General features: G+C 50.0%; 1 protein-coding gene across 4 annotated transcripts in view; it reads right to left on the bottom strand.

Moving 5' to 3' along the window:
- Nucleotides 1-20,680, bottom strand: part of OPCML (opioid binding protein/cell adhesion molecule like) — a 1,038,307-nt gene that overhangs the window by 13,173 nt on the left and 1,004,454 nt on the right. The window contains exons 4-7 of one of the 4 annotated variants that reach the window (XM_088832055.1): nt 3,970-4,104; nt 3,470-3,590; nt 2,857-3,008; nt 1,964-1,990 (exon numbers count right to left, since the gene is read on the bottom strand). In XM_088832055.1, the coding sequence (XP_088688181.1) occupies nt 1,964-1,990; nt 2,857-3,008; nt 3,470-3,590; nt 3,970-4,104 (435 nt within the window). Of the gene's footprint in view, nt 1-1,963; nt 1,991-2,856; nt 3,009-3,469; nt 3,591-3,969; nt 4,108-20,680 lie in introns of all 4 variants that reach the window. The other 3 variants (XM_088832054.1, XM_055415874.2, XM_055415875.2) reach the window with 3 other exon arrangements.

Here is a 20,680-nt window from a genome sequence, read left to right on the forward strand (position 1 = left end):
GGAGACAGAACCTTTAAGGAAGTGTTTAAGGTCAAGTGAGGTTATAATGGGCTTCCCAGGTGGTGCTAGTGGTAAAGAATCTGTCTGCCAATGGAGGAGACATAAGAAATGTGAGTTCGATCCCTGGGTTGGGAAGATCCCCTGGAGGAGGGCATGGCAACACAGTCCTTGGGAAAACCCAAAGACTGAGGAGTCTGGCAGGCTGCAGTTCATGGGGCTGCAAAGAGTCGGACAGGACTGAAGTGACTTCGCATAGGTTATAATGGTAGGGCCCTAGTAGACAGGATTAGTGTTCAAATGATAAGATGACACCCCAGGGAGCCCTCCCTCCCCATTGCTGTCCATCTCCATGCCCTGCCCCACCATGATCAGAGGAAAGGACATATGAGAATGAAGCTGGCATCTCCAGGAAGAGCACCCCCATCCAGTACAGCCAATACAGGTCTTCCTGGCCAACCTTGGCCTTCTGGCCTCTAGAACTGTGAGAAAATCCATTTTTGCTGTCCCAGCCTACGCTCTGTCATTATAGCAGCCCTGGCGGGCTAATATATCCTTCATCTCTATGGGCTGCTGTCCTCGGCTGGGACACACCTCTCTCCTGAGTTCGCAGTACAGGGGCACAAGCACTCGGACCCCTAGTGGTCAGTCCTGAGCTCCTTCTGTCGCCCACACCCCCACGGGCAACCCCACAGGGTCATGGCAGGGTCAGTGCAGGGCAGCACCCCAACTTCATCCTTTGCCAACCTCATCAGCTATATCAAGACCAAGGGAAGGGCATTCACAGACACCAAGGTGTGGGCAGAGCCACTGGCTATGAAAGTGGCAGACCCAGTGCTGGGAGAGGAGCAGGTCAGAGCTGATTCCTGGTCTGGACAATTCAAGGCACCATTTCCTCAGTGGCTGAGACTGGTCCTTGATAAGGAGTGCTGTGTGGCGGCTTCCCCTCAGCCTGGGAGTGTGAGTGTGAGTGTGAGTGTGCGTGTGTGTGTCTGTGTGCCCTTGTTTCACGTCCTCTGGTAAACCTTCCAGCACTGACGAGGGGTCTGGTCTGGGTTTTATAAATACCTCTTCACTAGCTACATATACTTCAGTGTCACTTAGCCTCTGGAGTCTTCCTCTTACCCGTCTTTAAAATGGGCTAATAACCTATCTTGCACAAAACTAGCATGATGCATGGAAACCAATTAATATTTGGTAAACGCTAGGTATTATGATGATCATTATGAACATGACCCAAGTACTCATATCTTAAAATGAAGTTTTCAGAATTAAGTCATTAGCCCTTATTCCTTTGGGCTCAAGGAATTATCTTTAGGGACAGGGAGGCCTGGCCTGCTTTAGTCCTTGGGGTCACAGGGAGTCAGACATGACTTAGTGACTAAACAACATTAGGGTGACTTCCCCAGGAAGACAATCATCTGATAAGCCGTTTGGTGTCTGGGCTGGGTTCCCTTAGTGCCATGTACAAATAGAATACACATCCCTGTTAAAAGCCACCAAGTAGAAGTTTATCATTTTGGAGAGAGCCCTTCTCCAGAAACGAATAACGATATTTCATATGTGTGTGTGTAAAAGCCATCATGGGCTTCCCTGGTAGAGAATCCACCTGCAACCCAGAAGACACAGGTTCAGTCCCTGGGTTGGGAAGATGCCCTGGAGAGGAAATGGCAATCTACTCTAGTATTCTTGCCTGGTAAATCCCATGGACAGAGGAATCTGGAGGGCTACAGTCCACGGTGTCACAAAGAATTGGACTCAACTTAGTGACTAAACAACAACAACCAAAACCATTGTATTCTATATGTTTGTTACCTAAGCTGTGCAGACCAGCCCCCTGAAGTCTATCCAGTAAGGAGAAAAAGTCAGGGAGGAGGAGCAGGCAAGTCTATCTTGGAAGGAGGCTTAACATCAAAAGCACAGGCATTCAGGCAGGCAGAGGAGTGAAGGAACATGCGATACCCACCTGCCACTGCTGATGAGGGGCTTATTTCTAAGACACACACAGCACAATGCACACACAATGCAGAGAGAAAACAAGAGACATAGATCACACATTTCAGATGGTTGGTGGACAAAGTTTAGTTCAGGTCAACGCTGAAAGCTGTTCGGGGTCTGAAGTCCATATGAACAATGAACACCTTGCCTTCCTATTTACCAGACAGTTCCCTCTTAGCAAATCTCGGCAAATAAACACGCACATAAACACACGGACCATCACAACAAGCTGGGCCTGGCCGGTGGGGTGAAATGTCGCACGAGGAGATGGACACGGCAGTGTGAGAATGGAGGGAAGGCGGGATGAGGGCTCCCGAGGGGCCACATATAGGAGGGGGAGACCCTCAGAAAAGGGATGGATGTCCCAGCTGATGTCCCAATAAGGACCAGCCTCTTTCTCCGTTCATTCTGATGAATGAGAACATGACATGCAGTCAACATGACGGTCAGGATGGCAGAGTTGACCTGGTTTACAATTGCAACTAGAACCCCTAGAATCATACACTCTTCCTGTAGGGCACCTTAACATTAGATCTGATTAACTCCTCAGACCGATAGACAGTGCTGCAACTGAACTCTTCCATGGTTCCATCTGGTTTAAGGCAACCGCTGTGCAACTTGATTCAGAATTCGGTTCACTCCTTTTGTAAGGTGCAAAGTTCGCCTCACAATAGACCAGGAGCTATTGGTTGCCTTGTAAACATGACAGTATCCCAGGCTAAGAGAATGACCAGGTTGGGTGGTGGGGTTGCGTTCGCATCTAGGGTGGAGCGGGGAGCAGTATGGATGGACACAGGCCAGCGGATCTCACCTTCCGCCCCCTCCCGGACCAAGCCTCGCGTCCAGGCCTCCTGCACTCACCATACAGTGTGATACTGGTGTTGGTTATCCCAAGCTTGTTGGTGGCCACACAAGTATAGTTCCCGTAATCCTTCTCTGAGACGTTGAAGAAAGTCAGCGTGGACATGTGGCCTTTGTTCTCAATCCTCATGCCATCCAGGCCGGTGGCCAGCCTGCAAAAGAAAAGGAGGTACTGGGGATCTGGTTCCACTCATGGAGTGAGGGGGCAGGCAAGAGGGGCTGAGGATTCACCCCCCGACACACAACTCTCCTCCGCATGAAGCCCTTCCCTCCAACTAACCCAGCCCTTCTCCCTCCAGCTGTAAGCACCATAGTCTCCATCAGGGGTGGAAAGGGAAGGAGCCCACGCTCAAAGGTTGCATTCTGGGGCTCCTTCAAGACGGGCCCGTCTACAGCTAATCTCAGATTCTGGAACAAAGTCGATCCACATTGCCCACTTCCCAACTCCCTCTGCTTTTTGTTGCTGGTTCTAAAAGGAGGCTCTGTTATAACGGAGGCTGTCATCAGTTTGCTTTTGCCATATCTCCCCCTGGGACTCCATCACCCTCCTTGAACGTGGGGCATCACCCATCAGCTCTGCTTCAGACACGCCCCGTTTCCACTTTCAAGGTACCTGGTGTCTTCCTTGAACCACTGGAACTCAGCCATGGGCACTGCAGAGGCTTCACAGCTCAAGATGCCCTTCTGGCCAACGGAGACTCCTGTGTTCTTGGCTTTGGAGATATAGGGGGGGTCTGTGGGGGATGCGGAGCAAGGCCATGAGACAGATGAGTGGCAGGAGAGTTGACAAACCTGCTGTATACACCCCCTCCTCCAGCTAAACAACCATCTATCTTAGGAAAGGGACTTCTTGCTTGAAGATACTGCATTTACCCCGGCATCTTCTTCAAGCCTTCAAATGAACCCAGAGTTAACAATTCTCTCCATTAGCTAAAAGCTCTGACAGTCACAGGAAGGCCCCGTGGCCCTGGAGATGGTGATGAGCACAGCGATCAGATACAATGTTTTCCTGCTGGAAACAGCTTGGGTCTATTAAGAAAATGGCCTTGCCATTTCTTGTCCATCCCCATGCCCTCTTGCTCCCTGGGACTCCCCGACAGTGGGTCCACTCACAGTTGACAGTGATCTTTACTTTCCGCACATCAGGGGCAGCAACATCATTTAAGGCGCTGCACTCATACTCCCCAGACTGGTCACGTTTGATGTCAGAGATTTCCAGGTATTCGTCCTCACTCACAAAGCCCTGGCCTTCTGGGAGGCAAGAAACAAACAGAGACAATCAAGAAACTATGAAACGGGGGACATAACTGTATTTCCATCTAGAATTTAGAGGAGAAGGAATGCAAAAATCCATAAAATAGGGTTTGAACCAAATTCAAAGATTCTAGACATCTGTTGGCCCCAAAGTATTTGAAGAAATTCTCTGATTGAATCTTGGGTCAATACATTTGGGTCCAAGTCACTTTAACTGTTCAGATCATTTGTTAAGAAGGGCATATCATTCATTTTTTAAATATGATTATTACAAGGATTAACTAAGAGAGTACATGTGAAATACTGTAGCACGTTAATAAGCTTTGGTATTTTGAAAGAGAATTGCCATGGTCAGCAACATAAATTTTTAAATATGGGAATAATGTTAGGGTATGTGAACATGGACATCTTCATTTTTCACTTCATTTTCACCGTGCACGACATGCCTTTGCACAGAGAATACAGACTACTAAGACATGTAGAATGAATAAGTAACCACTTAACATTTTGGTACAAGTAGACACAAAAGAGTTGGTTGGTTTCAAACATCCCGGGGAAGACACCATGGAGAATAAATGAATGAGAAGGCCCTGCTGGACTGCTGTATGGTAGGTGCTCAATGAACATTTGCTAATGTAAAGTAACTGAGATCCCCAAAGGATAGAGCTCTGGTTACTCGAACCTAGGGTGAGGGCACTTAATAATGTTAATACCCAGCTCTGTGGGACATTCTGGAGGCTTTGCTGGCATGCGTGCTAAGTCGCTTCAGTTGTGTCCAGCTCTGTGCAACCCTATGAACTGTAGACCACCAGGCTCCTCTGTCCATGGGATTCTTCAGGCAAGAATACTGGAGTGGGTTGCCATGTCCTCCTCCAGAGGTTCTTCCCAAACCAGGGAATGAACCTGCATCTCTTATTTCTAGACATTTGGGGAACTTGCAATTCATGATCCCAAATATTCTGGGGCTGAGAAACTGACATTGTTTGCAGCCACCATGACATACTCTTGCAATGATCTGCCTCTGCCTCATCCCTCATTCCACTTCTCGTTGTTGAGTGCAAAGAGGACAGACCTGCTGTTGGCCTGCATCTGCCAAAGCATCAGGCTCCTTTAAAAACCCAGCCCACCCAAGGGTCAAGGAGAAAGTACATCCATTTGCATTTCTTTTAAGCCTGATACCCGATTCCTTCTTGTGCTCTGGGCATGAGAGCAGAATTAGTTTTCAGGATGATAAAAATGTGTTGTTAATTTTCTTGAAACCCATAGAAGCACATCTAATCCAATGGTCACTCAATCAACCAAGTCTGAGCCCACAATGGATTTGGGGCAGGAAGCGGATGTTTTCAGGGCTGGGGGAGTTGATGGGCAGACACCAGGCAGGTGCTTTGGCATCCTGATTCTGCTGACATAGAAGCCTTGGGACATTCCACCACCTACCCCTTTACCAGGACACTGACTTTTTTCAGCTCTTCTGGCCTTTCTTGCCACCATGACCTCCTTAGTTCAGCATGCCCACCCAGACTCTACCTTTAGTGTCTGGATCCTGGTTGCCAAGACCAACAGCAGAAAGTGAGGGGCTTCAGGCAAACATGTAAACAAACTGAGTCTCTCCAAGTGAGCACCGCCCTGGGAGGCCAATCTCATGCTATTTTGTGAAGGAAATCCTGCATCATTGGCCAGCAGGAGCAATTACTGGCCAGGGCAGCCTCCTGGGATTTGGGCCTGTGGATATGACCCCAGGACAAGCCCACAGGGAGAGTGTCCGGATGTTGGGGAATCTGGTCAGACTCATGTGAGGAGTGACTGGAAGCAGAGGTGAAGGGGAAAGCAGGGTTTGGAGCAAGCCCACACTTCCCAGCCTGAGATCTGAGTGTCAGTTCTGAATGGTATTACTGGGCTAAGTCTGGTCCCAGGCACTGGACAAGAACTTTGAAAACTGCGAGGGAGACGCTCCAGGGCAGTTGCCTCCTGGGCCCTGGGGTGGGGCCCTGTTTACTGGGACCTCGGGGTGGCGGGGCTGGTCATGGCCCTCCACCCCACAGACATTTAACCATCCAGGCTGGCTCATATCTAACTCCTCAGGGTCATTAGAGGGATACAAACATTCTCTCACCCTCATCTCCTTATTTCTGTTAGACTTAGCAGCATCTCAGTGTCAAAGGGGATTCTGAAACCACTTATTTCAGGATGTATAACAAAGATACTTCCCAGGTGATGCAGTGGTAAAGAACCCACCTGCCAATGCAGGAAACCTGTGTTTGCCATCCCTGGGTCAAGAAGATCCCCTGGAGAAGGAAATGGCAACCCACTCCAATATTCTTGCCTAGAAATCCCATGGACAGAGGAGCCTGGCAGGCTATAGTCCATGGGGTCTCAAAGAGTTGGATGTGACTAAACAACAACAAAGATAAAAATTGCCTCGCTCATTAAAACGATGCTGGTTGACCAACCTAAGTGTTTCTAAGGAAAAAAAACAACAGTGAAATCATCCAGACAGAATGACTTTCCACACTCAGTGTGCCATTTCTACAGCGAATAAATATAGCAGGATGGAGAGGACGGCTTTCTCCTATGAAGACTCCATCATTCTCTCAAATTGTACTGCAGTGTATTCGCCACGAGTAATTAACCCTCCTGTACTTAACCAAGGAGATGAGCTACCTGCAGTGGGCCTGGCAGGAACCTCTGGCGGGGTCACTGACCCACCTTTCTTGGAGAGAATGAGTTAGACCCACAGCAGGCTGCCCAGTTTATACCAGACAGATGGCTTAAAGCCCCTGATGAGGCAGATCTGTGATGCTAGTCAGCACAGAGGGGAGGGAGCACTTTGGGGATGACAGGGGACTTTGCACTGGGACCCCGAGTGAGTGTCTTCTACCAGAGCGAGGGGCCAGACCTGGGTCCTCCACGGGGGAAACTGCTGGACAACAAGGCCACTCCCTGGAATGCGGGAATTTATCTCCACTCTCTGTTCTGTTTTCATGGACTGTTCTGTGACAGCAAATAAGGGGGGAAGTAAGAGTGTTTTGCACAAAATGAGGGTCGTTACGATAATACTACCTCATTAAGTGAGAAAATGAATTTCGTCAAGTTTGTTCTGTAAAGTAAGTGGTTCTTGGGTTTTAATTGGCACATAAATTCCTCTGAGATTTTATGTATTACATATAGATTCTGATGCAGTAGGTGAAGGGTGGGGCTTGGTTTCTGCATTTCTACCTTAAAGCAAACCCGTGCGGGAGATGTGAAACTCTCGTTTTCATACGTATTCTCAGAAAACACAGTCTAGTCTTGCAGCCTATCTTCCCTTTAAAGTCCCTTTTGAATGTGTCTTCATGATTTTTCCCACAGTACCCAGAGCATCCTGCCTGCATCCCGTCTGCCCCTGTTTCTAAGTGTCTCAGGATTTCCATGCTATTGGCCTCCTGTCCCCATTCTTCTCCATGTGTTGTTCTCAGCCCATTCTGGCTCTCTTGTGCATCTGGGTCTGTGAAGGGGTTGGCTCGTCAATAACATTTACTGCCTGTCCCTTGAGTTGAGATCCTTGTGGAGCTTGCAGCTCAAAAGGCACCCTTTCTTTGGAGCTGTGAGTTTGGCTGGCAGGTCAACAATAAGGATCTGGACCCTTGAAACTATCTTTCCCACTGTGTCCTTGTGATCTTACTGCAAAACACACGCACCCTTGAACACCGCTTTTGCTAAGAAAAGGAAGAAGATGTTTACATTCGTCCCCACCTCAAGCCCAAGGAAGTGGGTGGAGATGCTGTTTCTGTAACTGCTTTGAATACTGGGTGAGATTTGCAAAGCAGAGCAAATCTAGGTTGCTAAATGCCTGGAGACCTGGCAAACTGCAGTGTGGAATGCTTTCCCTGCCCTCTGAAATTCTGGTTGTGACATAAAATCCTGATTCCATGCTGCAGAGAAAAGGGCAGGAGGCTACAAATGCTTGAATCCCCTTTGCTAGCTGCCAGTAAGGCAGATTGCTGACTGGGGGACAGAGGGATGGAGACAGGCAGGGGGAAATACATGAGTGGGGACAGGAAAGGAGAGAGGAGGGGGAGGAAGGAGTCAAGGCCCTTCCTTGACGTAAGGAAGGGAATAAAGGTAGACGGGGTGCAGGCGAGACACCCAGGCTGCAGGCAGGATGCTCTGGGTACCATGGGAAAGGTTTTAAAACACAGTCAGAGAGATTCCAATGAATAGATAGGCTACAGGACTACAGCATTTTTTCTGACGATATGAAAATAGGAGTTTCACATCAGCCCCACAGTTTTGCTTCCTGGTAAGAGGTTCTGAAATGAGCCAGTAACCCAGAGGCATCTCTTCCTGCCCTATGCATTGGGACAGCCAAATATAACATGATTGGAAGTCAAAGGAAGTGGGCTTCGCATCACTGGCAGAAATATATTAAAAATGTGGGTTATTTCTTTTCACGGAGGAGCACTGTGAAGCAGATAAGTCCAGCTCACTGTATTAGGAAGATTAAGATCTGCAGGGATACAAATGGGGCCATTTATCAGGGGATGGAGGGGGGCCTTGGACCCGGACCCTGCAGATGCAAGGCACGTGCCTGGGGAGGGGCTGAGTTGGCCCCACAGTTCCATGGGCACAAGGCAGCTTCTTGTGCAGGAATATACATTCTGATATAACAGTCACAGAGCACAAGGAACGTGTCACCCTCAGCAGCAGGGTCTGCACCATCTCAGAAACGGAGGCAGGGGGAGCAGACACATCCCAGGAAGAAAGGTCCCTGGTCCGGCCTTCTGTTCCTAATGTCACCTGCAGCCCCTTACGATGAGCGAGGTGATGGGTAAGAAGCCAAGAGGTGGAGAGGATATTGACGACAAGGTCCTTGACCTTGGGGAGTCCACAGCTGATGAGCCGAGAACTGGAATACTTTATACGTTTTCTTTTCAGTTGCAAGTTTTCCATTCTTAATTGTTTTGGACTCTCGAGTCAGGGATGGTGGGTCAGGAAGACTCATTAGAGATGGCAGAAGAAACCTGAGTGTTCAGGGATGAGCAGCTCAAAGGGAAAATTCAGGGTAAAATCTAGGAGCTTCCTGACCCACTTCTTTCTCTTTCTGCCTCCACATCCCGTCCTTCCAAGCCTGCTGTTTTGCAGCCGTCACTCTTGGCCCAATTTCCCCTCCCTCTTCCCCAGCCAAGTCCTTAGAATTATAGAGCTGGAAGTGCCGGGAACGGTCAGAGACTTCAGCCTTCCACTTTTTTGATGATGTTCCCTGACAGAATATCTTTCCCTCCATGTGAACGTCCCCAGGGATGATTCCAGGGGGCAGCCTATTCCTTTGCCAGACTATTCACTTCGTTCAGGGAATCGCCCTCATTTGGAGGCAAAATGCTGCCCGGCTTCTCCCTTTGAAATGATGAAAAGCCGCCAGCTAGGGGCCCCCAGCCCCTCCACCCCTCCTTGTCAGCCCCAGGAAGCTGCTGTTCTATCTGGGGAAGATGTTTTGTGAGGTAAACGCCAGCACCTGTCACAGCTCTTGCCAGGAGACCTGTCAGGAGGTGACTCGTGTGGCACACGCTGGGGGGTGGGGGGAGGATGCCCTGGAGGAAGTGAGCTGGAGCGGGTGATGATGGAGGTTAGGAGGCGCTGGCCCAGGGAGGCACGGGCTCTGGGAAGGAACAGCCAAGATAGGAGAATGTAGATGGGCAAGAGCGAGGCGAGGGGAGCTGTGGCAGGAAGAAGGGCGGTGGGAGGGGGGCACCCCAAGGGCGCTGGACTCACGAGGCAGGGCTTCCAGAGAAGCCAGTAGTTAGTTTCCTGGCTCCCCAGCAAGAGGGGCTATTACAGACGATTCCTAACGTCACCTACCTTGGAAACGTGGAGTCAAACGCCCCAATGACCCCATACCTGCTGCTGATCTGCTAGGCTCCCACCAGGCTTTCTGACTGACCCTGGAGGATAAACAGTCCCTCGCCCACTCACCAAGGCTGGGTAGCCATGCGAGTGATCAAAGAGCTAATCCTACTCCTGTGAGGAGTGCTCCATGCTTAGGAAAAAGTGTGGGTTGTTGGGCAGGTTGTGTCTTTGCTGGAAACCCTGCCCTTGGGGTCTGGAGCCAGGTCACCTCAGTTGCGGGAGAGGGGGGCTGGTGTCTGAAGCCCTCCCCCTGCTTCAGTCCCTCGGAGTGCTCGGGAAAAGGCAGACACTGTCAGGGGTGCACGTGGGATGTGTGCCCAAATCATGTCACTCGTCCCTCTTTCTCCGGGATTCTGGTCCACAGAACAGAATCACAGAAAATGAGCCCTGAGCAGGTGAAAACACAAACTTCGTGGCTGTCAAGCTGGCCTACAGCCTGGGCTCGGCATGCAAGGCTGACGTGGGTCTTGCCTTTCTCCCTATGAATTCAAGACAACTGGACCTGTACAATGCAAGGACTCAAGCTGAGTAAGGGCTGACCGCAGGCCCCAAATTGGACGTGAGAGAAGGGCTGCCTTGAAATAGAGAGTCTTGGTTAGGAAGACTCCTTAGACCCAAGCAGAGTAGATCAGAAGGTGATGGAAACCAAGAGTGCAGCCCTCACTGGGAGGTGCCGGTCTTGTCCCTGTTTAGCTGTTGGAACAAACAACCTCATAGTCACCCCAGTCCCGCATCTTCCACGGGGGGAGAAAGAGTGAGCCCATGGGAGAGGGGATGGAGGAGCCGCCTTCTGGAAATCCACAGATTGGGAAGAGGGTCTCTCCCTCCTTCTTAGGGATCTCCTGGTGTCCTTCTCCATCACACACCTCCTGACACAAGAGCCTCATTCTTTTGAAGGATAGAAACCTTAGAACATGCTTGAGTTGGGAACCGGGGTAAGTTTCAGCATTTGAGAACCTCAGCACCTCATCCACTCTGAGTCGCAGACACACAGAGAGGGAATGACACCCCGACTTATGTGACCTCCTTGTGCGACTGGTCAGGCTGAACTCTGATCACTCTGCATACGATGGCTGGGGGTTTGAATCCACGAATTTGCCCTCCCCCAGCTCTCTCCTCACTATATCTGCTCTCTCTGCTCATCTCCTCTGCATACTTCCAGCCTTCTCCACCCCTGAACTCTCCCTACGGCACTGCAGGCACCCAGCAACACAGGGCTCCCCTCTGTCTTCCAACCAGGAAGTGCGGATGAAGGCCCCAGCCAGCCTTGACTCCCAACTTTCAGCTTCATCCCTTCCCCACACTGGACTTAAACAAAAGTGTGATGAACCCACAACCCAAGACGTGCGCTTGGCTTGGTTTTGCTGACGCTCTCTTTCTTAGGTGCGTTCACTAGCTGTAGGAAGAATCAGGAATCATCAGAGAGTTTTGGAAACTAGATGCCACTGCTGACCCAGAGGGAACGGGCCTCAAAGAGTGACGCAGAAACAGCCAGGCTACCTGTGAGGATGTGACCCAGTCCCCTTAAATGAGAGTTCGGATTGTGGGCCAGGGAGAGAAGAGAGACAGACAAACAGACAGAGACCCAGAGAAGGGGGATGCAGAAGGCAGGAAGCTGGGACTTCACACACAGGCAGACAAATGGCTGAGGACAGAAGCTTGAATCCATTTCCAGAACGGGTTGTCTGATCTGGATTCAAAACTTAGCAAACATTTATATTCTGCCGCTGCTGCTGCTGCTAAGTCATTTCAGTCGTGTCCGACTCTGTGCGACCCCATTGACGGCAGCCCACCAGGCTCCGCTGTCCTGGGATTCTCAAGGCAAGAACACTGGAGTGGGTTGCCATTTCCTTCTCCAATGCAGGAAAGTGAAAAGTGAAAGTGAAGTCACTCAGTCATGTCCGACTGTTAGTGACCCCATGGACTGCAGCACACCAGGCTCCTCCGTCCATGGGATTTTTCCATGCAAGAGTACTGGAGCGGGGTGTCATTGCCTTCTCCAATTTATATTCTAAAAACTGTCTAAATATAAATATAAATAAATAGTTCAGACCAAAACATAGAGGTTGAAGAAAAAAAAATCATCTCACTTTCAAAAGCAGAGCTTAAACAGCTACATTACTGATAAAATGTTAAGGACACATTTATTCCATATTTTCCTCTTGTATTACTATTATTTGCACTTGAACCAACAGGGTTATCTCAGTGTTAATGACTACCAAGTGAAATGAATTCTGTGCTTTAATCTAAATAAACTACTGCTTAAAAAAAAAAAGCTGATGAAGGCACTGAATGACCTATTGCTTCTTTCCTTTATATACGTTTTCAGAAAGCTGAACTAACCTTGCCTGCATTAGCCTAAGCAGGCACCTCTGGTAACCCAGATCCTGTTTCTCAAAGAATACCATATTTTGCAGGAATGGAAAGGCCCTGGGCCAATACAACCAGGGAGTTTCCTGAGGGCACTTTGGCAAACTGACGTTTTGTGCTCAGAGCAAACCTCTAGGGTGGGAATCCATGGGGGACAGGTAGCATCCAACATCTTCAAATGATTTCTTTTTTTCTTTTCCATCACAGTTTATGACAGGATATTGACTGTAGCTCCTGGTGCTGTGAGACCTTGCTGTGTATTATAGCTTGCATCTGCTGATCCTAAACTCCCTCTCTGTCCCTCCCCTGCTTCCCACCCCTTGGAAGTTCTTTCATTTTTAATTCTTAATTTTATTGATTTATTTTTTTAATTTCTGGCTGCACCGTGTCTTGGTTGCTGTGCTCGGGCTTTCTCGAGTTGCCGTGAGTGGGGGCTCCTCTCTAGTTGCGACGCCTGGCTTCTCCTTACAGTGGTGGTGGTCCACGGGCTCTACGGTGCATGGGCTGAGTAGTGCTGGTCCACAATCTCTTAGATCCCTCCGGCACAGGGGATCTTCCCAGACCAGGGATCGAACCAGTATCCCCTGCCCTTGCAAGGTGGATTCTTAACCACTGGAACACCAAGGAAGCCAGAAATTGTTTCTGATAATAGAGCAACATCATAGCATATGCTTTACCCCTCACTTGCTTTGTGGCGACACTTAAAACTTTCCTTCTACCCCACCTGCCATGCTCAGTTCCCTGGGAACTGATGTGTATATATAGTAATGCCATCAAGGTCTTTGTTATTTTTATAGGTGGGTAATCATACTGTTAGGTTTGCCTGGACAGTTAACACTGTTTTCCACTGTGATTACTGACTGCTGTCTCAGCACCATGCTGTTCTGGATGATAACCCCCATGGCCCCTGCCCTCTGGCCCACAGAACAGCCTGCGTCTAGTTCCAGTACCAGGGCTGCTGCAAGTGCCCGACTGTGGGCTGCTCTGACACTCACACCTTTATACCCAGAGAGGGGAGTGATTGGGCTGTTGGACCCTGTGGGACCAGGATGCAGAGTAGTCCCCCAGACTCTGCAATCCTGGAACTCCTGGTGCAGCAGCTTGGTCTCCTCTTGGAGAACAGCGTGAAGGGCCAAGTGAGGGTCAGCTCTGCATTCCCCGGGGAGACACCCAGCTGGGGCTCAGGGCCCGAAGTCCTGGAGGGTCAGAAGTCAGACCTGGGCCTTCTGGTGTGGAAATGCTGTGGTCGCCCTTTCCCAGCTCCCTGGAGGAAGAACACAGCCTGGTTTCTGCAGATGAAGCTCTGATGCAGCCTGCTTCCTCCTGCTTCCTTTCTTCTCTTCTCTTTCCTTCTCGCCTTTATTCTCTCTTCCCATGGTAGTTCCCAAGGGCACGGCGGCATGGCAGTGGTGCTAATTATCACCTTCATTAATATTTCTGAAATAATTCGATTCGCTCCCAGGCAAAACACCCACGAAGCCAAGCAGCACTCGGCAGGCAGGTCACGCCGGAGCTGGTGGCCGCTTCGTGGAGCGCGGACCTGGCTCTGAAGCATCGCAGGGAGATAGTGCGGCTCAGGTGCTCAGCTGTGACCGGGCTGAGAGGGGAGGATGAGAAGCCAGCAGGCGAGACCTCTGCTCAGGCTACGGGGGCACTTCCTCCAGGGTGGGGGCCCATGGAAACTTTTTGCTGAGGAGTCTCCATATCCACACACCGGGAGCTATTTCTAGGCAAGTGGGTCTCCCGCCTACCACCCGGGCTGAACTCTGATCAAGCTGACCTCTCATCAAAGGCATCTGTCTCCCCCCATCTGGCCCCACATTTTAGCCTCATCACTGTAGAAGGCACATTCCATGGGACCTTCTATGACTCTGGGCCAATCATAGGAATCAGGATCTAAGAACACTGAATTAGATTTCAAAAGACCTGCATCTACCATCAGGGTTGCCACTAGCGTGCTATGATATGGGCTAAGTGTTTTTACCGTTCCAAGTCCCAAGATTTTCTTTTTTTTCTATCAAATAAAAATTGCACCAGGGGATTTCTAAGGTTATTTATAAGTTTCATAACTTAGCAATATGGTCAATGACCTGGAACCCTAAATAATTCTTTGAGTTCTGGAAACTGATGACCATGTGCTGATGGGCAGAGCTCCCACCCAGGAGCGCAGGGTCACTGGCCTCTAAAGAGACATCAGAAAGTCCCTGCACCCCGGCCTGTGCACTGGGGAACAGGCCCAGCTGCCAGCACTGGGCCTGGGGTCTCAATGACGCAGACCTCAGAACAGAGACACCCTGTGACTTCAAGGTGGCCTCATCTGTCACCGTGCAGTGGCTGCTTCGCGGTGGGGGAGAGAGGAGCTGACAATTATGAAGGACTGTGTGTGTCCGGGGGTAATGTCTTGTATTAATGGAGGAAATTAATTATTTCTTTTCCCTTCCCAGTCTCCCATGCACGCCAATTTTGACAAGTAGCTGTTCTTTTCTCCCTCCCCTCGATGGGCAGATTGGAATAATGTCTTACAGATGTAACTAATCATCCACTGAGATGACTCGGGGCCCATTTTCCCAGGTCTGAGGTTCACTTCAAATGCAGGACCACAGCGCTCTCTGCTTTCTGTCCTCCCGCCTTCCTGGCAAACTCCCCTCCTCCGCTACGTGGCTCACCTCCTAATCCTTCCCGACCAGACAGCAGATGCCGGACGACAGGCACGGGGCCAGCATCAAGGAGGCCCCATACTCTTCAGGACCACAGCCCACCCATGCCCCATGCCTGCACAGCCAGGACCTGTGACGGCCACGTGGGAGATAAAGGCAGGGAAGATGCTAAGGGTGACTGGGTTCCACGGGGAGGCCTGGACCAAAGGATGTTGGACAGAAAGAGAGGTTGGGAGGGCATCTCGTGTGCCCCTCAATGAGGGACAGGGCCTGGAGCCTCGGGGGAACAGGTAGCTGCCTATAGTTTCCCAGGACCCTCCAAGACCACCCAGAGAGGGCGAGTCTAAGAACCAGTCAGGATGCAGTGTCAGTTACCCTGTAGTGTGGACCTGACTTACTCACATGCAGCGTTAGAGGCTGTTTCAGTTACAAAATACTGTGCCCCGAGGTAAGTCCTGGAAGTGGTGTAAGTAACATCGGGCTTCCCCGATGGCTCAGCGGGTAAAGAACCTGCCTGCAGCGCAGGAGACACAGGAGATGTGTGTTCGATCCCTGGGTTGGGAAGATCCCCTGGAGGAGGAAATGACAACCCATTCCAGCATTCTTGGCTAGGAAATCCCATGGACAAAGGATTCTGGTGGGCTACAGGCCACAGCATTATAAAGAGTCAGACGTGACTGAGCACGCACAAGCTCAAGGGCATGCTATGTACCTGATTCTGCGTATTACACACACATGAACACACAGATACATGTATGACGTGTGTCCATAACAGCAGAGAAACATTCAATAGGGAAAATGAAATTCGGAGCTGTTACAATTCTGACTCCCATTCCCAAGTGCGGGTTTCCCCCTACACCGAGCAATTCAACACCAGCTCAGTGTCCTGCAGTTCAGCCTTATTCTGATGCTCTCTACCTGGAGTTCCTGCAGGTCTTCCCACAGCCCACCCTCCCACCCAGCTTCAGATGCCAAATGCAGATCCAGGTTGTCACCTGTGCTCCTGACCCACTGGCTCCAGATCAGAGCACCCCCGTCCATCTCCTTACGTGTGTGTTAGTCGTTCAGTTGTGTCTGACTCTTTGTGACCCTATGGACTGTAGCCCACCAGGGTCCTCTGTCCATAGGATTCTCCAGGCAGGAATACTGGCGTGGGTTGCCATTGCTTTCTCCAGGAGATCTTCCAGACCCAGGGACTGGACCCAGGTCTCCTGCATTGCAGCTAGATTCTTTTACTGTCTTGGGTTTGACTAATTTGCAGAGCAGATCACAGAACTCAAGGAAGCCTTTTACTTACTAGGTCAGGAGTTTACTATGAAAGGATATAATTCAGAAGCAGCCAGTTGGGACCCACAGAGAGCAAGGTGCAGAGGAAGTGGCCAGAGCCTAGTGTCCTTTGAATTTCCATCCTTCCTGAATCATCGCCACTTGTTCAACAACGTGGAAACTCTGAACCTCTTTTGGGGGAGGTGGGTTATGGAGGCTTCATGGCAAACGCATGGTTGAAATCTTGGCCACTGATGACTGAACTCAAACTCCAGGCCCCGCCCCTCCCAGGAGATGATGGTTGGAAGAAACTGCAAGTTCCAGCCACCTAATCACAGGACCCAGCTTCCCTGGCAACCAGCCTCCATCCTTAGGTGCCACTAACAATCACTTCATCAACATAACAAAAGACACCTTTCCTCTCCTCTCAGGAAATTCCAAGGGCTGGAGGAGCTCTGTGCTAGGACCTGGACAAAAGCCAAATAGATATTTCTTGTCATAAATCACAATGTCATAGCCATTCTTTGCAAACTTTCCTCTTTACTTAGGAAATAGCATTACCAGCTCCACAAGTGATCTCAAACTCTCCATGTACATCCAAGTGAGTTACTGACTTAAAACCTCCTTGGGCTTCCTGCTTTATCACCAGTGAAAATTAAGGATTAGATTAGATAATTTCTGAGAAGCATTAGCTCTAATATTTTATCATCAGTAGCTGAATTGGATGAAAAAATGTCTCTTTCAACCATTGATTCAAACCATGTGTGTGTGTGTGTGTGCATGTACAAAGAAAAATATAACAAAATAAGAAATACATCTAACCTTCAGTCTCATGAGAAATCTCAAAGATATAAACAAGCCCAGAGCCTTGAGTTTAGCAAATCAGAAGCCAATTCATCTTCAGAAGAAAACAAGTGATATTTACATTATTAAACCACAATTACAAAGCCAATCAGCTGCAGAAGAGGAGAGACCGTTTCCATCAATTATTCCTGAACTGAACATAATTTTCCCATCACCTGCAGATTGTAAATGGGGGCTCCAGCTCATCACAGAACTCTTCCATCAGAGGAGTTATTAATCGGGTAATAACTTTGTTGAATTAGCAAGGACACCGATGAGATGGGGGGAAGCAGGACACAGGGAGCCCGGAGGTGGCAGCCAGGTTAATTCCTGAGACAGGAGGAGTCTGCGTTCGGCTCCTGTCTCTGCTTCCGTGCTGAAGAAAGCACTGGGCTCTGAGGTTTTCATTCCAGGGAGTCAGAGGGTGAACAGTTCAGTTCAGTTCAGTTCAGTCGCTCAGTCGTGTCCGACTCTCCGCGACCCCATGAATCACAGCACGCCAGGCCTCCCTGTCCATCACCAACTCCCGGAGTACACTCAAACTCATGTCCACAGAGTCGGTGATGCCATCCAGCCATCTCATTCTCCGTCGTCCCCTTCTCCTCCCGCCCCCAACCTTTGAACAGGTAACACTAAGTCAACAACGCATCCTTTGCTGGCTGCAGGAGGGCTCTGATGTCTGTTAGCTGTGAGGGTGCCCGGTGTTTGGGGAGCGCCTCTGTCTGGTGGCTTTGTTTGGGTGCCCCCTCCCCTCATCCCTGTAAGAATGGGGGCTTTGGTCTTGGTGGGAAGTGTTGACTGTCTCATCAGGACTGCTTGTGGACTGAGAAGTGTGAGAACACATGGACTGCTCTCTTAGCTCTTCTGATGTGCTGGGGTGGCCACAAGGGTCTTGGCAGAGAGTTCTGCGGGCTTGATACCTGAGCAGGCTTTCTCTTCTCTGTTCCATCTCTCTCTCACCTCTTTGTTAAAGCTCCAGCCCCACGGGATTTCTCTGCCAGACCCAACAAGCTTCAAACTGTCCCCCCACCCACCCACCGCCTAAGTGGCCATGGGTTCAGTCCCTGCTTTGTAACATGACAGGTAGGTCTGCTAAGAAACCAGGGTGTGCTTTGTTCTGGAAGCTGCAGAGAACTGGAAGGACTGAGTGGGGGGGTCTTCTCTCCCCCATCCTGGAAGCCAGGCTCTGTGAGTCCCGTGGTCTGAGCTTCTCACCTCAGGACTGTTAATGACTTTTGTGTCCTGGGGTCTAAAGGGGTTGGTTGCTAGGCACCCAGAAGATGATTACCGTGCAGGCTTTTGTTTTAAAGAAACAGGAAAACAAACTGCCCCAGCTCCTGGAGCGGGAAGTGGGCCAAACTGGGGGTGGGGTGGATGGAGGCATCTCCCACCAGCTGGGGGTAACTGTGCGTTTCCCACGCTGGAGCCTGTAAGTGACAGCACTGCAGACAAGTGACAAGGAAGCTGGGTCCGGAAGCAGAGATTCCCTTGCCCTCCACCCTTTGCTCCTTCATTCAGAGGGGTGTCTTGCTCCCACCCCTGAGGACTGAGACCCAGAGACCATGTTCTAAGGCTTCAGTATCCTTGAGAGAGAAAAAAACAGCTTCCCAAACACGACTCAGATTGACTTTCTCATCAGCCAGGCTGGTAGGGGCTCCACAGATGAGCTATAAATGCAACAACGATTCTTTTAACTGAGTTTCGTGAAATGGAAATGACATGGCTTATCCGCACGCTCTATTCCACCTTCCCCTGAGTAACTGGTGTATCCTTTGGGGCTCAACTTAACTTTTCCACTTTAGGGAAACCTGTAATACCAGATGTTTCATTTTCAACCTCCTGCTTCAACAAAGAAGCAGCACCTCTTCTTTGTCCGGCTTTCTCCTGGGCTATCTGGCACACATGTGCTACAAAAGCCTTCTGCTTGGGGTGGCCAGGGGGAGGGAAGGAGCTAAGATGTGTGTTCCCAGAAGGCCACCTCCCAGCTGGTCACTTGGGTAAAGAAGAAGCTCCTCTCAAGCCGATCCTCACCCACAAATCTTCCCTCCTGAGCGGGTAGATCCCTCCTTACCTGCTGACTGGGAGTGAGGAGATGGAAGGGGTCGGGGGAACAGCCCTACTGTTTCAGCCTTGGGTACATCACTACTTGTGTGGCTCTTCACACCCTCTCCACACCTCATAAATAATCCTCTTATTAACCCGCCTGTGCATGTGTGTGTGTTAAGTCACTTCAGTCGTGTCTGACTCTCTGTAATCCTATGGTCTATAGCCCACCAGGCTCCTCTGTTCATGGGGATTCTCCAGGCAAGAATACTGAGTGAGTTGCCATGCCCTCCTCCAAGGGATCTTCCTGATCTACAGATTGAACCTGGGTCTCTTATGTCTCCTGCATTGGCAGGGGAGTTCTTTATCACTAGCACTTCCTGGGAAGCCCTATTAACCTGCCTACAATTGTTCAAGGTCAATGGTGCCATCTGTTTCCTGGGAGACCCTGACTACTTGATCCTGAGGTCTGAGATGCCCCAGCTCTAGGCTCCAGTAGGACCTGTTTTCATCATTATATTTATCACTTAAGTGCAACCTGGTGATTTTTACCCCAAAGGGCTCACTTTGCAACCTCTGAGGACCATTCTGGTTGTCAAAAGTGGGGCTTGGGGAGGTGTGCTACTCACCTCTAGAAACCAAAGTTCAGGGATATGTCTAAAGGCCCCACAATGTGTCTTTGACAAAAAAGAAATGTGTCCTGGGATGTCAAGGTGCCCAGGTGAAAACCCTGGATCAGAATGTAAACGCCTGTTCTGTCACCAGCATGTCCACTCAGAGGAAGCTCAGTGAATGCCAAGACCATCCACAGTGTCCCCAACAGCACCCCCCTGCCCACTGCAAGTCCCGGCAGGTTGGCGGGGGTTTACAGAGAGCTGCTGGGAAAACATGCAAGTGAAAGAAGGGAATTCACCAGTGAGCCCTAGTCCTAGTTTTCCATCTCAATTTCCAGTTCTGGGGATAAGACTGATTATTCACTGATTTATTCACACCTAAACACAAACCCACCAGGAGATAGATGCATGCCATCTAAACTGCTCATCCACTGGAACGGAAAGGCTGCATGCAATTTAGCTGGGGTAGGTGCTGCAAGGAGATGCCCCTGGGTTGTGGCCAGGAGATGCCCTGGGGTGTGGCCAGGCCGTGATGGACGCTAAGCTCCAGATGACCCCACTTCAACAGGCAGATCTGGAACAGCATGGTGGATGGGAAGACTGGAGGATTCAGGAAAGTTTAAGTTATTTTATCGCAGTTTCTCTGAGGAAAATTACTGGTTTGTCTCTTGGTTAGTGAATTCTGGCTCCAGGGGAGAAATCCCCTCACTTAAATCATTCACTTTAATCACTTAAATTTACTCACTTAAGTCAGGAGCCACAGCTATTTTCATGTTTCGCTTTCTCATCAAACTTCTCATGGTCACATGAGTAGCAAGAAGACGTCCCTGTGTGCAAAGCATATGATGGAAGCGTAGTTTTCAGCATTTTAGGGGGAAAGTTAAGACACTGGGC

Source organism: Moschus berezovskii, chromosome 25, assembly GCF_049115385.1.
Source record: "Moschus berezovskii isolate FMDL1 chromosome 25, NW_MosBer_1.0, whole genome shotgun sequence".
Lineage (NCBI taxonomy): Eukaryota > Metazoa > Chordata > Mammalia > Artiodactyla > Moschidae > Moschus > Moschus berezovskii.